General features: G+C 56.4%; 1 protein-coding gene across 2 annotated transcripts in view; it reads left to right on the top strand.

The window, feature by feature from the left end:
* CDH22 (cadherin 22) overlaps positions 1 to 17,517 on the top strand; it is a 64,924-nt gene that overhangs the window by 13,608 nt on the left and 33,799 nt on the right. For both annotated transcript variants that reach the window (XM_051844977.3, XM_089307089.1), the window contains exons 3-4: positions 8,857 to 8,976; positions 16,567 to 16,734. In XM_051844977.3, coding sequence (XP_051700937.1) covers positions 8,857 to 8,976; positions 16,567 to 16,734 — 288 coding nt within the window. The remainder of the gene's footprint in view (positions 1 to 8,856; positions 8,977 to 16,566; positions 16,735 to 17,517) is intronic.

Here is a 17,517-nt window from a genome sequence, read left to right on the forward strand (position 1 = left end):
GTTCTCAAGCGGGAGAACTTGCTAAAACACAGACTGCTGCTCCTCCCCCACCTCGACTTCTGACTCAGTAAATCTGGGCTGTTAGGATTGTTTGCGTTTCTAGCAAATTCCCAGGGGAAGCTGGTGCTGCTGGTTGGGGGACCACACGTGCGGCAAGAGGACTGTTCCAGCCAGAGGGGACGGCAGGTGCAAAGGTCCTGAGGCATAGCGTGCTTGTCATGTTTGAGGGAGAACAAGGAGGGCCATGTGGCTGAAGACGAGTGAGTGAGTGAGGGGACAAAGGAGGTGCCAGAAGCCGGCCCTCAGAGGACTTGGTGGCCATGCAAAGGTTCACAGTTGTACGCTGAGATGGGGAGCAGAGGACGGATGTGAACCAACTGGTATTTTTGAAAAATGACTTGTTGGCTGTCATGTTGAAAATGGACTCCAGGAGATGAGGGTGGGAGCAGGGAGGCGAGGGTGGACGGTGGCAGGTGCCGAGGAGAGGTGGCATCTGGGTGCCCGTTGATGGTGGAGCCAGCAGGGCTGGTGAGGGCTTGCACACCGGGAGTGAGAGCCAGAGGAGACGTGGGCGATCTGAAGTTGGGGCCTGAGCAGCTGCACACGAAGGAGACTGTTGCAGCCCGAGCGAGTTTGCAGAACTCGTTCCTGGGCACGTTACGAGTGAGATGTCTCCTGGAAACCCAAGTGGAGATGTCAAGGGGACAGATGGATTTATGAGGCCGGACCTGAGAGAGCCGGGCCTTAGATGCAGGGCATTGGAAGCCAGCAGCAGAGAGGGGAGATTTACCACTTGGGGCTGGATGACGTCAACAGGGGACGGAGTTTTGGTGGAGAAGAGCTGACCTGGATGAGCCCTGAGGTGTCACCACCTGACTGGGGGACAGTGAGGGGGTTCTCAGGGGGCTCCCTGATAGGACGTCACCCAGCTCATCTCCACCCTCCACCTGCTTAGCGAGCCAGCTGCGTACAAGACTCTGTTCTCGGCACAGAGGGCACAGAGATGGGACATTGAACTCAGCGTGCGTTCATTAGCCCCTGCTTTCTTCTGGGCACGGCAGGGGACATAAGCAACAGTAACTGAATTAAACCCACAAATGTTTATGAGCGCCAGCACCTGTTAGAAGCAGGTCCTCTAGCGTGCTTGGCTCCGAAGGGATGCAGAGATGAGCCCCCGCCCACCCAGCTCAGCAAACGTTAGCACCTACTTTATAGATAGCCCTGCAGGACATGGGAAATAAGCAGCTACTTTTCATTCAGTGAACAAGTATTGAGCTTTCCATGTACGTGGCGCTTTGCCAGGCATGTGGGGATGCACGGGTGAGCAGGACGCTGCGCCTGGCCTCAAAGGGCTGCGGGTCACTCTCCTCACTTGTGCCAGATCTGAACTATTGGTAGCGGTTGGAGGGGAGTGTCGGGGTGTCTAAGATCTCGCTGAGGCTCAGCAGAAAAAAATGCTGCAATGGACTAGTGATGTCTACCGCAAGCCGAGGAGGGAGAACGTGGTGGCCTAGACACCATAGAGTGGGCCTTGCCGGGCCAGGGGGGGCTGTGGCTCAATCAACCATGGAAATGGGTGGGGCAGGGCCGCAGCCGCTTCCGCCGGGTTCCGTTCCTCTGTGCGCAGCATCTGTGGCAGACAAGAGGAGCCTGCTTGGTAGTACACCCGCGCTTCCTGGGACAGTCGCTAAATAACAGCTATCAGCCAACACTGCTTTCACAGAGCTATTTCCCTTTATCCTCACAATCCCGAGAAATAAGCAGGGCAGGTTTTACTGTCCTCATTTTGCCGATGAGGAAATAAACGCAATGAGAGACGGTGGCTTGGCTGAGCTGCCACAGGAAGCAGACCCAGAGCCTGTAACCTGAGCACGCGTTCCCGGGCGTGGCCCCCTGGGCTTTCTCTGCGGGAATATTCACGAGCATTTCTTGCACAGGACCTCATGGCTGGAAAATCGTGTTCCTATCCTTCATCCCATTTCTTCCTCCCAGAGACTCTCTTGAGTGGTGACACCCCCATTTTACAGCTAAAGAGACTGAGGTTTGGGGGGACAGGGAAATAGAATTGGGAGACCAGAGCACGCCGTCTAACGCCAGAATCCAGTGCCTGGGAGGATGCGGGCAGAGAGGAGGCAGCGTGCTCCCCTAGGGGCTCATTTGGACAGGGCAGTGGCAGGCTGGGAACTTGCCATCGTCCCGTCTGCAGCTGGAGAGCGTGTGGCTCAGCAGCCCTCAGGCCCAAGCCAGGAATCAATCGCTGGCCTCTGCAGAGACAACTTCTAAAGATGTTTTTAATTAAAGTCCGGGAAGATCTATATGTGCAATATCTCCTTGCCTAGCAACGGCACTGGCTCTCACCACCCAGGTTGGGGAGAACAGGACAGGAGCTTTCACTGGGGGGAGAGGTGGTGGGGATGAGCAGAGGCCCCGGCCCTTGGAACCGGTCCCTTGGCCCAGGAAATCTGGGTGGGGAGGGGCACATCCATATCTTGTTGTCTTTTCTTGAACAGGCATGAAGAACCCTGTCCAGGCCTGGCCCAGTACCCACACTGCCACTGCGTCCCCAAGGGTCTAGCCAGAGTAGGAACTCTATAGGTGTTGGGTGAGTGAGCGGGACTGAGTTGTAAGCACACGAGTGCACACTTTCTGTAACAGGTAGAAAGACACTTGAAATGCTGCCAACCCAAATGGACGAGGTCACCAGTCAGTGGGGCAGGGCCTCTTGTTAGTGCTGAAGTAGCATAAGAGCTTGTGGGTCCCAGTTTGGGATGGTAGGGGAGCCCTCTCCCCCAGAGGACATAGTAGGCGCACACCCAAACACACATAGGGGCCGCCTGTCGGGCAGGTGCAAGGCTCGGGTCCATGAGGAAAGAAAGTGGCAGGGGAGTGTGCCCAGGCGTTCCCTGGAGACGCTGGAGAAGGGTGTCTCCAAGAGCAGGGTCCCTCACCTCATCTCACTGGGCCTTTTTGCTCCTTGCCCCTCCCACGCCCCATCCCACCCCCGCTGCTTCATTTCAGTCTCTGTGTTCTGGCCCCGCCTCTCTGTGCCACCTTCTCTATGTCACGTGTGTCCGGACCTGCGCCTCCCCTCTAGCCTGCAACCCCCAGCCCCTGCATCTCCTGCGTGTCATTCATCTACATTAGGCTGCCCTGACTGGGCGGCCGGAAGCAAGGTCAAGGCCAGCCCAGCCAGCAAGCATTATAAGTGATGATCTAAGAGGGAGTTGGGAGGGGCGTGGGGGACAGTTTGTTTCCTGTGTAATCTGAACGTTCTCAGGGACTCGACAAGTGGTTTTTAATTTTTAATACAAAGCATTCCACGCAGTGCTGGCAGCAGCAGGGGGTGGGACTCGTTTTTTATAAATGTTTGAGAAGCTAAATGTGAGCTTAGGGTTTCCCCAGGCCCAGCAGGGCAGCAAAGGGAGGTAGGCAAGAAACAGGATGATGATAATTGCCAGCATCTTCATCACAGCGATGCCTGGTCACCTCGGCAGAGGACTGCTCTTTTCCAAAGTGCTCCGTCTCTTTCATCTCTTCCCGGGGGACAGGAAGAGGAAAGTGTTCTCTCCATTTTACAGGAAGGGAACTGAGGCCTGCAGAGGTCGGGTGGTTTTTCCTGCAGACAGCAGAGGAGAGGTCTAGAAAGAGAATTTGTGTCCACTGCACTCCTCGAAGCACCACCTGCTCCTGGACTCAGGTGGGGCTCCTTCTGGGGACTCTGGAGCCCAAGTTTGGGCTGCAATTACACCTCACAGATAACAGAGTTAAAGGACAAAAAAGAAGGAATTTTGGCCTGGGAGCCAGGGCCTACTTAGGTTCTGCTTCTGCTTCGTGGTGTCAGAGCCACTCAGGTAAGCAGAGATGCAGAGGAGGCCAATGCCCTCTATCCTGACGCTCGACACCCAGGGGTCTCCTACTCAGGGCCAGGGATGCAGCCCCAGCTGCCTCCTGACTGCTCAAAGAAAGGAGAAAGGAAGGGTCTTGTCTCGAGCATCCATGTCCAGCCACTTAAACCATCATCTCTGATCCTCCAAGCATCCCAGAGAGGCAGAATGAGCCCTTGTAGTGCTCAAGAGAGGAAAGAGACCAGACAGGCAGAGACTTGACTGGGGCACAGGGTGAGGAAGTGGTGGGATTTGATTCCAAAGCCTACCCAGTCTCCTTGGAGGAGCGTCTCCCCTGAGGGGTGCTCAGCATCTCACACTGACTCCAGCCAGCAGGGGCTCCAGTGCCTCTTCCCGGCTGCTACCCCTGGGCATCAACCTCAGTACAGGCTTGGTGGTCCTGGGAGGGAAACCTTCTGTCCAGACAGACCTGGGCTGGGAGCTTTCCCTACGGCTGACTAATGATGTGACCTTGGAAAGTCATCAAGCCTCTCCATGACTCAGTTTCCTTATCAGACCATCAGGAGTTGGGCTGAGAGCATCAGTTCTTAGCCCAGGAAGCACTTTAGAATCACTCTGCAGCCTGTAAAAATAACCTTGCCTGGGCTCCACCCCAAGAGTCCTATTTAATTGGTCTCTGCATCAGTTTTATTTTAAAGCTCCCAGGAGATTCTAGTGTGCAGCCAGGTTGGGAACCACTGATTTCTGCACTCTCCAAGGACTAGCCTTTCCAAATCTAACATTCCAAATGGATCCCTGGGCCCTGAGATCCTGTTTGCCAAGAACCAGACAGGCAACCCTTGTTCCCGCCCGCGTTGAGACTCTTGGCAGCTTAATAGGACTGGACATCAGCACCATGGACAGCGTCCCTCGTCCCCACCCATCCCAGCCCTTCTTCTGGACGTCTGACCTCGAACCGGCTGCCACCTACTCATTTCCCTTCTCCTTTCTTGCAGTGTCTCCTCTCTCACTCACCTACTTCTATTCCAATCGACCCCTCCTCTTACCTGTAAGTCAGGATACATCACACTCACCTAGGTTAGAATTCTGCCTCTCCACTTCCTTTCCAAAAGAAATCGGCCACATACTGTCCTCGGTGCTGAACATGGAAATCTATTTGATTTCTCACAATGATCCCGAGAGTTTAGTAGCACTATTACCTCATTTCATAAGTGAGGCCATTCAGCCGTTACTTAACTGTACTCATCCATTTCTCCATCTGCAAAGTGGAAATCTTTTCTTAAAAATTTATTTATTTGAAAGGCAGAGTGACATACACACAGAGGGAGAGAGATCTTCCATCTGCTAATTCACTCCCCCAAATGGCTGCAACATCCAGGTCTGGGCCAGGTTGAAGCCAGGAACCAGGTGTTCCATCCTCATTTCCCACATGGGTGGCTGGAACCCAAACACTTGGGCCATCTTCTGCTGCCTTCCCAGGCATTAGCAGAGAGCTGGGTCAGAATCAGAGTAGTGAGGACTTGAACCACATTCCAATATGGGATACTGGTGTCACAAGTGGTGAATTAACCTACTGCACCACCATGCCAGCCCCAAAGTGGAAATCTTAGCAGTTATTGTAAGGTTTAATGTGTAAGTTCCACAAGATAATAAAGATAAAGGGCTTATATCATAGCATCTAGCACGAAGTAGTTGTTTAATAAGTGGAATTTATCATTATTATTGATGTTGAATAATTACATAAATTAATTATGGGCTTCATCTCACAACAGTCACATATTGATTTTCAGGAGTTTTGTAAACCTGTTGGTATCACTTTAGTAGCCTGAAATTGGAACATAGTGGGAGCATTTGCACCTTGGGAATCAACAGACCCTACAAAGCCATGCATTTCCCACCCCCACGCCAGGCCCTTCACCCCAGAGTACGTGGTTGACCATTTCTACCATCTATATCACAGATGATATCTTCATCCATGTCACAGATAATGGGAGATGTGGTCTATGGAGAGACTGGAAATGTTGGTGCTTTTTAAATAGAAACTGTTGATCCTGGGGGTATGACCACAAGGTGGCCCCACAGCAGCCACAAGCCTCATCCCCTTTTATCTGCCAATGCTGGGGACTGACTTGTGGAGGAGGTGGGAGGGGGTGTAGGGCCTGGGAGCCAGTGGTGAATCACTGACCCTCCACTGTCCCATGTCGGCATTAACTGTAATGGCCGCAATAAAGAATCCCGGATTGGGGAAATGATTCCATCATCCCCGCGGGAGTTCCTGGGATGCAGCCAGGGAGAAAGAGAGAGAGAGAGAGAGAGAGAGAGAGTTCAGCCATGCCCCTGGGGAGTCACTCAGCCCAGCATTGTGCTTTGCTCAAGGGGTGGGGAACAGGAGAGGGGGAGTGACGGGAAGACCCTGTCTCCTAACAGCCACAACAGCCACTGTTTATTCAGCATCCCCCTGAGCCCAGTGCTTTTGTGTCTTCTCCCATTCCAAAACCTCTGTGAGAAAAGCAGACTGTGCCACTGTGCGGGCCATGTCTCTCAAGAGTACAGCAGCAACCTGCGTTGATTGAGTTCTTAGCATGGGTTGGCGCTGTCCTCGGTGCTGAATGTGGAAATCTATTTGAATTCTCAAAATTCTCTTAGGAGACTGAGATACGAGAGTTCGTGACATGCCTAAGTTCAAAATCCTTCTGTTTAAAATACTCATCTCCTAATTTGTTTTTCCATGATCATTAAAAAAATTATTTGAGAGACAGAGTGAGACAGAGAGGTCCTATCTGCTGGTTCATTCCCCAAATGACCACAATAGCTGGTGGGCCAAAGATGGGAGCCTGGAACTTGACCCAGATCTCCCACAGGGGTAGCAAGGACCCAGCCTTCACAGCTGCCTACCAGAATGTGAACTAGCAGGAAGCTGGGATCAGGAATTTGAGCTGGGAGTCAAACCCAGGCACTCCCAACATGGAAAGTGTGTGTTCCAATCAGCATCTCAACTGCCAGGACAAATCTACCCTAGATCAAACTTCTACGAAGCATCAGCGCCATCACTGATTGTGACAGTATGCCAGGCCACCGACCCGAGGTCACTGTGCCTTTGCTGACCTTTTGCTGCCCCCAGAAGGGCTCTGGCATCACAGAGTCCTGAATTCAAATCCCACCACTTCTTCACTCTGTGCCTTCAGTCAAGTGTTTTCCCGATTGGGCTGTTTCCTCCCCTGTACTATTGGAGTGGCCCATTCTACCTCTCTGAGATTCCATGATCAGAAAGCAAGGATTGAAGAGGCTGGTGAAGCTGGATGTGCAGTCAGGAGACACCTGGGGCACCAAGCATCAGGAGGTGACAGCTTGGCTAGCCCTCTTCTCCAGGCAACTCTGACATGGTTGACGTGAAGCCGGAGCCCCCAAAGAGAGTGGTGCATTGCAGGGCCGGTTTAGGAGGCTCCAGCTGGGGGTGGGGGTGTGCGGAGAGGGAAATGAGAAATGCAAAAGAGTGAAAAATAAATACATGTGTCTGTCTGGAATGATCGAGGGCCCCAGGCTGGAGGCGGGAGAGGCGGGCAGCAGGCTGGGCTCAGCAGAATTGCTGCAGTAGCAGTCCAAGCTCACTCATTAGCCAGGCAGTGAGCTGGCCTCACCTCCAAGCATGTCCCTCTGCTGGTCCAAGGAGCCCAGCCCAGCCTCAGGGAGGTGCCCAGCCAGGCAGAGGGTGCCCAGCAGAGGGCATCTCCCTGAGACGGGGTCTCCTATGCCTCCCCTTTGGGTCATACCCTGCACTCCCTCCCCCCAGACTCCCTCTAGGCCTTCCACCTCACTCCCTTCTCTCTGGAGAGGTGCACATGGGCCAAGTGGCTTTCCTGGCCCTGCTCTCTGACCCCTCCCGCACCCTCACACCCACCCCCACTCGGTCTAGCTTTCGTCAAATTGAACATGATGTCAAATTAGAGCCATCTCTGGGACAGGCCGAGAGAAGCTCCCAGTTTAATGAGGCAGCGTCGAAAATCAATAACTTAATTGCCACAGTTTGATGGACTTTTATCCAATTTATACTCTCCCCAGCAGCCTGCGTGCTGAGCATGGGAAGAAGCATGTATGTGCCTGGGAGGGGTTGTCTGGGCGTGGGGGGAGGGGCGGGGAGGGCACCAGGGCTTGCAGCCAACTGTTTTCCAAAGGGAAAGCCAGACACTGCCTCCCTCCTGCCAGGGGCCAGGAGACACCAGCCTCAGAGCCCCACTGAGCTTGGCTGTCCCTTGTGGAGGAGAGCACTGGAGGCAGAGGTCCCTGGAGGAATCGGGAGAGGCTGGAGAGGGTAGAAAGAGGTTGGGAGGCGGGTGGCTGGTTTCCAGTCCTGGCTCTGACTCCGACTGTGATGGCCTTAACTGGTGACAGTGGGACGTTGCCACTACTGAGAGCCTACTAAGAGCCCCTTGTTATTTCTTAAATAAATTTACTTTATATTTATTTTAAAAGCAGAGAGACAGAGATTGAGAAAGAGAGATCTCCCAACTGCTGGTTCAATCCCCCAAATGATCACAACAGCCAGGGCTAGGCTGGGCAGAAGCCAGGAGCTGGGGACTCAATCTGGATCCCCCACACAGGTGGTAGGGACCCAAGTTCTTGAGCCATCACCTGCTGCCTTCCAGAGTGGGCACTAGCAGGAAGCAGAGCCAGAACCTGAACCCAGGAATACAGATACGGGATGTGCATGTCCTAGCTCTGCACCGTACCCCCGCCCCAGGGCTGGGAGTTCAAACTTCAGCCCCTCAACCTGGCTAAGCACAGGCCGGAAATTTTGCTGAAGAGGAAGCGGAGAGCAAAAGAGGCTGCCTTCCCTTGCGGGAGTCCTGCAGCCGGGAGCCACCCAAGGGAGATTTGAGTCCCGACCCCACCCCATGGTCACAGTGTGCCCTGCTCAGGAAGTGGGCTGGCACTCAGCAGCCCTCCAGAGGGGGAGGGGAACAAGTACAGCAGCCAGGAATGACCTCTGTCCTGCTTGGTCCCCCGGGCCCAGGCACGTCGGTGATGCAGGTGATGGCTTCAGACGCGGATGACCCCACGTATGGCAGCAGTGCCCGACTGGTGTACAGCGTGCTGGACGGCGAGCACCACTTCACTGTGGACCCCAAGACCGGTGAGGACTGTGGCGTGGCTTGGGGGCGGGGCCAGGACCCCACAGCTCCAAGGACTATATAGAGGCATCCTGTGGGGAAGAAGGAGGGGGAAAAGGGAAGAGGGGAGGGAGAGAGGGAGGGGGAAGGGGGGAGGGGGACAGGAAAAGAATGGGGTGGGAGGACTCCTGAAAGACTGGCAGAGAAGCAAAAAGGCAGGATGTGGCCACTGCAGGTGCGCTGGAAGGACCTCGGAGGTCTGCACCGAGGATCCCCACTGGATCCCCACTGGATCCCCACTGGATCCCCACCGGATCCCCGTGGGTCCTGGGAGCCAAGCTGGGCAGACCCTTGTGCAGCCCTAGGGGGTCGTAGTGCAGGTTGGGGGAGGGGCGCGTTGTCAGCAGTTTGGAAGCTCAGATTGCGTGTGGTTGTTCAGGGCCTGCTGGAAAGAGCCTTAGGGAAGGAAGGCTGGCTGCTTTTTGCTTATTCACTCCAGCCCGGGCAGCACCAGCCCCTGCACCGTCTTCATCCCACGCCCCTCGAGGTTAGGACCTGACTAGTCTCTGGGGAGCCTGGGAAAATGCCCAGGAGGACAGAATGAGGGCACTGAGGCTCAGAGAGGTGCAGTGACTCATTGGAGGTCACGCAGCTGGGAGCACTGTGGGTGCCAAGGTTCCAAAAGGTGCTTTCACTGCCCTGGGATAGAAGGGGGGTGGCGGCCACAGACATTTCAGATGCTCTTTGTCCTGTGGGGCAGCCAGGCAGGCACGTGCTGGCTGGGTGGGACCACAGGATTCTTGGAGGCAGTGGCAGCCATCTGCAAAGGATGGAGATTGCAGAGAAGGGCATTCTAGGCAAAGGGCATGGTGCAGGCAAATACCGGAGGAGAAAACAGCCCGAGGCTTGAGGGGAGTGGGGGGCAGGTCAGTGAGGACCGGGCCTGTGGGGAGGCGGTGTGGGGAGGCTGGCGAGCCCAGGGCCCAGTGCACCTGCTGGGAGCCAGGCAGAGCAGCTTAGGAGGTGGGAACTGATGGATTCGGTAGGGGGTTTCGTTTGTGTGTTTGACTTGTCTGGGGAGGGGAGCATTCCAGTCTATGAACACAGTTACACTCTCTTCCACATAATATCTTCACGATTTTTTTCTCCTTGTAAAATGCATTTTAGAAAAACATTAAAGAAATGTTTAAAAGGAAAGAAAAAGCAAAGCCCTCGCACTCCCTGTCTCGGGTGGATGCTTGCCGATGCTAAGGTAGCCACCCAGCGTGTACCTCCTCCAAGACCTTGGACTCATCCACTTGGAAAATATTAAGTCATTTTTTAATATATAATACATTTCAAGGTTCAAAATTCAAAAAGTCCAAATGGGTACTTAGTGGCAATTCTTCACCCCATCCAGCCACTCAGTCTAAGTCCCCAAGGCAACCGGGGTAATTTTCTTGTGTATCTCTCAGAGCGATTGTATACATGTACAAGAGAATAAGGTGCGTGTATTTGGGCTTTTTTTTTTACATAAATGGTGACTGTAAACACACACAATATACATTGCTTGCCTTTTTCACTTAACAATACATCTTGAAGATTATTCCGTATCAATCTGCAAAGAGCTTGCTCATTCTTTTATTTAATGCCTGTTATGGATACACTAAAATTTATTTCACTAGTCCCCCACTGATGGACAGTTACGCTCTTTCCAATCTTTTGCTACGACGAATAACGCTACAGTGAATAACCTCATACATACATCATTTTGTGCTTGTGTGAGTCCATCTGCAAGATAATTTTCGGGAAGAGGAAAAGCTGGGTCAGAGAGCACATGCGTTTGGAATCTCGATAGATAATGCCGAAATGCACCGGTGATGCACCCGCCAGCCACCTACGAGAGTGCCTGTTTCCCTCCTCCTCGCTTCCACTACCAGTTCATTGATGACTTCTAAGCAGGAAAGTGACATGCTCAGGTTTTCATTTTAACAAGATCCCTCGGGCTGTTGCTGTGCAGCTTGGCTCAAAGGCAGGGAGGTCCCAGAGCCTGGGATGCCTGACAGAGGGCCCCAGAGGACAAACACGGAAATCTACACCTGTTCTGCACACCTGCTCAGACTCCCTGGCCTGCCCGAACAGTGAGGAGGCCAGAGGTGACGGAGGAGTGCCGGTGGGTTCTCAGAGAGCTCCTGAGGGGGGAGATCTTGCATAGGGCAAGCCTGGGGGTGGGGGGATGATTATACGGGACCCGGATGTTGGAGGAATAGGGGGCTCCCGAATGCTCCCTCAACCCAGCCCCCTGTGGTCGCCTGGCAAGGGCTCCACCTACAGAAACAGAAGGAGGACTGTGGATGAGGGAAGTCGCCTGAGAGCAGAGGCGCTCATGACTGTGCCGCAGGCCCGGTCAGACTAAATAGCCCAGCTTGAACCATTGGCTTAGATGAGACAAGAGGAGGAAGAAGCATCTAGAACTTCTTGCAGCCACTTGAAATACGGGTCCGGGCTCCAAGAGTGGTTGGGGCTCTTTAAGCTTTGTGACCCCAGGTGCACGTGGGGGCCATTCAGACCCACCTTGTACTGTCAGGGTGAGGATTCAGTGGGAGGGCTGGCTCATTCATCCATTCAGCCACTAATAACCAAGTGCCTGTTATGAGCCTGGCTCTGTTCTCAGCACCAGGAAGGCGGCAGTGGAAAATTCCAAGACTCGGCTCTCATGGAGCGTGTGTTGGAGTAGCAAACGCAGGAAATAAGCAGACATGTGGGACATGATGTCGGGTAGCAGTGAGTGCTAGGGAACACACAAAGCCGGTGAGGGTGTAGACTGAGGTTAAGAACTCAGGAGGTAATCCTGGGTGGAGACCGAATGGCGGGAGGGGGTCAGCCGCGTGGGTCCTGGGCAATGCTGACCCCCGCATTGTCCTGGGGGGTGATGAAGGTGAGGACGAACTCTCATCCTCTCAGCCCCAGGGGTGGGCATCTTAGGGCGGAAGAGCCCCCTGCAGGTGGGGAGAAGACAGAGTGTGGATGCACAGGAAGGGCCAGGCCCGAGGCTTGCAAGGTGGCAGGGGTGGGCAGAGGGAGGCTCGGACTCCCGGGGAGGCAGGAGGGATCTCTGCCGCGGGTGGGCAGGAGCGGGTGGCAGAGCCCTAGACCAGCAGCCAAGGAAGGGAGCGCCGTGCGAGGCAGGTGAAGGCGCTCAGCGGGTGCCCTGTTCTCGGGACCCCCACCTCCCGAGTCTGGAAGGGTCTTTGCTGCCGTGCCCCGTGCAGAACCAGCCCTGACTTCCCCTTGCCCTCAGCCCCACCGCCGGAGCCGCCGGGTGCAGTTTCCCCAGCCAGGACTGTGCCGGCTGCGGGGCTATATTTAGCAGCCACTGCGAGGTACAGCGTGTTCTCGCTGTGCGGGTGGCAGGGAGCGGAGCTGGAGCGGCCCAGGGGAAGGTGTGAGGGGAGGGGGCAGGCGGGACACCTCCGTGCCCGGGGAGGAATTAACTTGTGTGTTTTAAAGGCCAGGCTGCCAGCAAGCCCCCGACTGGGGCAGCGGGGATGGCATTTGCAGGCTAATGAGGTGGTGCCTGGGCTCCAGGGTCCCCCTGCAGCACGTGGAGGGGACGGTGGGGGTGACGAGGACAACAGCTGGACGCGGAGGCGATGCGGGCGGGCAGGGCTGCAGGGAGCTGGGGCGAGGTTATAATTACCAGCCCCCGCCCACCTGCACCCCGGCAGGCGCAGACAGATTGTCTGAGACTTCAGGATCTCTGCTGAAAATTCTCAACTGGGCCACCGCTGACCGTTTTCCCCGGGGAGGGAATGAAGGGAGCTCCCTTTGGTTGTGCGCCTCCCAAATGCCAGACCCTGGGATCGGGGCGATGAACTGGACCTGGCTTCTGCCCTCGTGGAACTTCTGTTCTGCCCGGGAGGCCGGAAACAGACACACAGCTGCCCCTCGGGACTCTGTCAGTCACTGGACACGCTGGGCCTTTTGTGCCAGGCCGGAGAGAGATGATGATGAACGAGACCTGCCTGGAACTTCCGCACGGGGTCCCTAGCCAGGACTTGAGGAATGGGATCAGCAAGGCGTCCCCCAAGGGTGAGACCTGCTGCTGGAAGCCCCCTCCTGCGTGATCCAAATTTCCCCATCAGTTATCTGTGACTGTGTAACAAAAAGCCCCAAATCTTGGTGGCTAAAAACAGCTTATTATTTGTCCCAATTCTGTGGGTTGACCGGGCATCGGTTGGCTGTCAGGTGTCTGGGGGCTGACTCAGCAGGGGACAGCTGGCAGGACTGGGTCTCTCTGCGTGTGGCCTTTCATCCTGAGCTTCACAGCATGGGGGTCTCAGGGTTTGCCAGGCCCCAGCACACGAGGGCTCACCAAGCCTCTGCTTTTGATAGACTTGCTGGTGTCCCATTGTCCAAAACAAGTCACATGGCCAAGGTCAGAGTCAGTCGGGTAGGGGACGGCCTAAGGGGTCAGATACTGGAGATGTGGGTCATTAGGAGCTATCACCACAACAACCCATCGCAGAGTGTGTGTGTGTGTGTGTGTGTGTGCACATGCGTGCACATGTGTGTTCGTGACCCTAGGAACAGCCTTCAGGGCAGCTTGGCCTTGGGGCACACATCCGAAGACGGCACCTGAATCACACATGGTCAATTCCCAAGTTGGAAGAGTTTGGTGGCAGGGGCAGCAGGAAAGCCACACCACTCTCCTTACCCCCAGGGGCAGAGGCAGACCCTTGCTCCAAGCCCCACTCAGAGCCGCGGACCTGGGGGTGCATAGTGCACAGTGGTCCCGATGCTCCCACCAAACCTCTCTGTCCGGTGAGATCCCAGACGTGGAGTGGCCTGCTCAGAGCTCAGCGTGTGGTCAGTGTCCCGTGAAAGCCAGCCCTGCTTCCGGCTTGGTGGCCGCAGCACTGCACTCTGTCTGCCTGTCCTCTCCCTCCCACCTGCCCGCCGTCTCTCACCACCCCTTCCTGTCTCTCACCCTCTCTTGTCTGTGTGTCTGCTGCTGTCTTATGCTCCAGTCTTCTCTGCTTTCTTCCTCTGTCTCTGTAGCGCTCTCTCTCTCTCCCTCTCTCTCTCTCTCTCTCCCTCTTTCTCTCTCTCCCTCCCTCTTTCCCTCTCTCTCCCTCCCTCTCCCTCTCTCTCTCTCCCTCTCTCTCTCTCTCCCTCTCTCTCTCTCTCTCTCCCTCTTTCTCTCTCTCCCTCTCTCTCTCTCTCTTTGTCTTTCCCTCTCTCTCCCTCTCTCTCTTCCTGTCCCTGTATCTCTCACTGATTTGTCCCTTTTCATTCCTTCTTTCTCTCTCTGCCCCATTAGGCCCTCCTCCCTCTGCGCCCCCTCCCTCCCCGTCCCCTCTTCCTGTCTCTGCGGTTTCCCTCCGCTTGGCTCCCTTCCCCCGTCACTAGCTTTCTCCCTCCAGCTCTCTCTCCCCAGCACTCCCTTCTCTTTCTGCCTCCACCCTGAGGTCTCTCCCTCTCCCCCTCTCCTCTCCACCCCCCGCCCCCAGGATCTGCTGACAGAGGCAGCTGAGGCCCTTAGGGTCCCAGTTTCCACTCCCAGCATTTTGGTGCAGCCCCCAGGGTGCAGTCAGAGAGGGCTTGCTGAGGGCTTGAAAGCAGCTCACTTATTGGCACTGAGGAGAGCAAGGGCGAGACTCCAGGGGCTGGCCCAGGCCCACAGAATGTCCCTGTGTGTGTCAGAGGCCTGGCCTCTCCCCCTGGTGCCTGGGATGGGCAGGGGACATGAGGGGGGGCTGGGCAGGGACCTTCCGTCCTCACAGTGGCCTGGCAGAACAGCTCAGAACACAGACTCCAGCACCAGATGCCTGTTTGATTCCTGGTGATGCACCTTCTGCATGTGTGACCTTGGGCAAGGAACTTAGCCTCTCTCTCCTCATCTGTGCAATGGGTATAATCACAGCCTCTCCCTCATGTGATTGCTGAGGGGATTAAATGAGGCGATTCACTTCCGGAGCTTCGAGCAACGCTAGGCTCCGAATAAACACACCTAAGCAGTAGTGTTGCTGCTAGCGAGATCTCGCGCCTGGAGGCCCAGGGCGCTACTAAAATCTACAGTGCACAGGGAAGCGCTCCCCGCTCACACACCCACACTGCAAAGATCATGCTGCCCGGAATCAGCGGTGCCAAGTTTAAGAAAGACCTCACGGTTGCTTCCATTTTACAGAGCAGGAAACTGAGCTTCGCAGAGGTGAAGTGGTTTGCTCAAAATCACGTGGCCAAAAAATAGCAGGTCTGGGATTCTCCCAAGGCAGTCTGCTTCCAGGAAACCCTGTTCCTAGGAAGATCAGTCTCTGCGGGGGGCGGAGGTCAGGCAGGGGCCCACGGAGAGGTCACGGAGGCCACCAATATTCCGTGTGACATCCGATGACCCGGAATACCCATTCCCAGTCTCCGTGTGATCCCACAAAAGCAGGCGGCACTGCGGCCGTGGGGCTGGGGCTGTGTGGGGACATCAGGAGTCTGGGCTTGGGTTTTATGGGGCGCATTGTGGGGCTGCTGGTGCATGACTGCACCTGGCACTCGGGCCCTGGGCACCACCTGGCACCACCTGGCGCTCGGCAGGTTGGGATGGCTCGCAGGAGGGGCTCTGAACACCTCATCAGCTCCCCTGCTCAGCCCCGGTCTCTGCTACTGGCAAGGCGACAAGACGCCTCCCTCCGCTGGGCTCCGCCTGCGGCCCACCCCCGCCTGCTGCCCTCAGCGAGCAGCCGGGCCCGGACAGGGAATCTAGGGCCGGGTGGGGGAGGCCAGAGGGCAGGCCCTGGCGGGGGGCATCATTTGATTGTGGAAGGTGCAGGAGAAGGAGAGTGTGTGTCGGGAGCTTTGTGTGGGTTCTCAGCGATGCAGTCTGAACGTGCGTGAACTGGAGCGTGCGTTTGTGCGGGTGAGCATGTGTGAGCGTGGGCATGAGTCCAGGTCGCTTTGCTAAGCCCTCACCGAGCCCCTGCTTCGTATGTGGCGTTGGGCTGAGTGCTACCGACAGAGAGCGGGCGGGCAGAGGCGCGGCTGCTGCGGCTGACAGCAGGTGGGGAGACTGAGGCCCCAAGGGGGATGGCTGTGGGGGAGGTCGCCCAGGGGCAGACTGGAGTCCACAGCCGTGTTCAGTAAGCCTCAGGGGCCCCTTCTGCTGCCCTTGTGCTGTGTGGTGTGTGTTCTACAGAGGCGTTGGTCAGTATTGTGTAAGCGCGCATGTGTGTGCAGGTTTGTGGGAGGATGTGCATTTGAGAGAGCACATATGTGTGTGTGTGGCAGGTGTGTATGTGGGTATGCACGTATGAGAGAATATGCAAGTGTGTGTGCCTGTGTGTGAGCATACCAACATGTACGCACGTGTGAATGTATCTATGACTATACCTGAGTATGTGAGCATGTGTGTGATGTACATGAGTGTGTGTGTGTGTGTGTGTGAGTGTGCAGTGGCTGGTGAGCTCACCCCGCCTTGTGGCCTCACTGATGTCAGCATCACACACTCTCCTCCTGAACTTGAACTAATACAGAGCTCAGCAGGCCTGGTCCTGTCCCAGTCTGGTGGGGGTGGGGGTGGGGGTCTCCAAATCAGCAGGCGGGGGGTGGGAGGCGTGCCTGGCCTCACCTTCACTCACCTGCAGGTGTGATCCGGACGGCGGTGCCTGACCTGGACCGGGAGAGCCAGGAGCGCTACGAGGTGGTGATCCAGGCCACAGACATGGCCGGGCAGCTAGGCGGCCTCTCGGGCTCCACGACCGTCACCATCGTGGTCACCGACGTCAACGACAACCCGCCCCGCTTCCCACAGAGTGAGTGAGGCCTCCACAAGGAAGGCCGCGCCTGCCCGCCTGCCTGTCTGACCAGCCAAGTCCCCCCCAGCCCCCTCCAATCGCGCATCCTGCAGAGGAAGGCCCGGCCGTGTCTGACCCCAGGTCACCTCTGCACGTCCCCACCTCCCCATCTGTCCCCATTCTGTCTAGCACCCAGGCCTGAGCGTTGTCCAGCTGTGTGCTGCTGGCCCAAGCTTGAAAAGGGAAGGTGGAGGCGGGCAGTGTGGGGGATGGGGACAGGGACGCAGAGGTGGCCGCTGTCCCACTTAGGCAGAGAGACACCCAGAGCTGCGCACGGACACACTGAGTCTGCCCGCCTCCTCTGAGTCTGTGCTGCTGAGTTGGGGGCTTTTTCCAGCCTCTGGCCCAAGCCCCCAGCGCCCTATCAGCACAGCCAGCGCCACTGTCCCCGGCTCAGGCAGAGAGCCTCGCCGCCGGGAAGCTGGAGCTGGCAGAGACTAAATGCTGCAGGGAGCTGGGCTGATTCCTATCGGGCGAGTCATTACTTGAGGTCCACTGCTCTCACATTAGGCCCCGCCACAGGGGACTGACCCCCGGGAGATAAGGGAATCCAATCCGTTAGTGGAGAGCGCAGTGGCACGGGGCCTGGCGCCTCCACCCAGACACAGCGTGGGGCGGGCAGAGCCCGGCACAGGGGCCAGCCTTCCACCCCACGCCATGCAGAGGGGCCTGCTGTCCAAGTGCCTCCCAGCTCTGGGCCGGATCGGGCGTGGCGGAGCACAGAGGAGGAGGCCGGGACCC

Source organism: Oryctolagus cuniculus, chromosome 11, assembly GCF_051225735.1.
Source record: "Oryctolagus cuniculus isolate XC-2025 breed Fujian yellow rabbit chromosome 11, ASM5122573v1, whole genome shotgun sequence".
Lineage (NCBI taxonomy): Eukaryota > Metazoa > Chordata > Mammalia > Lagomorpha > Leporidae > Oryctolagus > Oryctolagus cuniculus.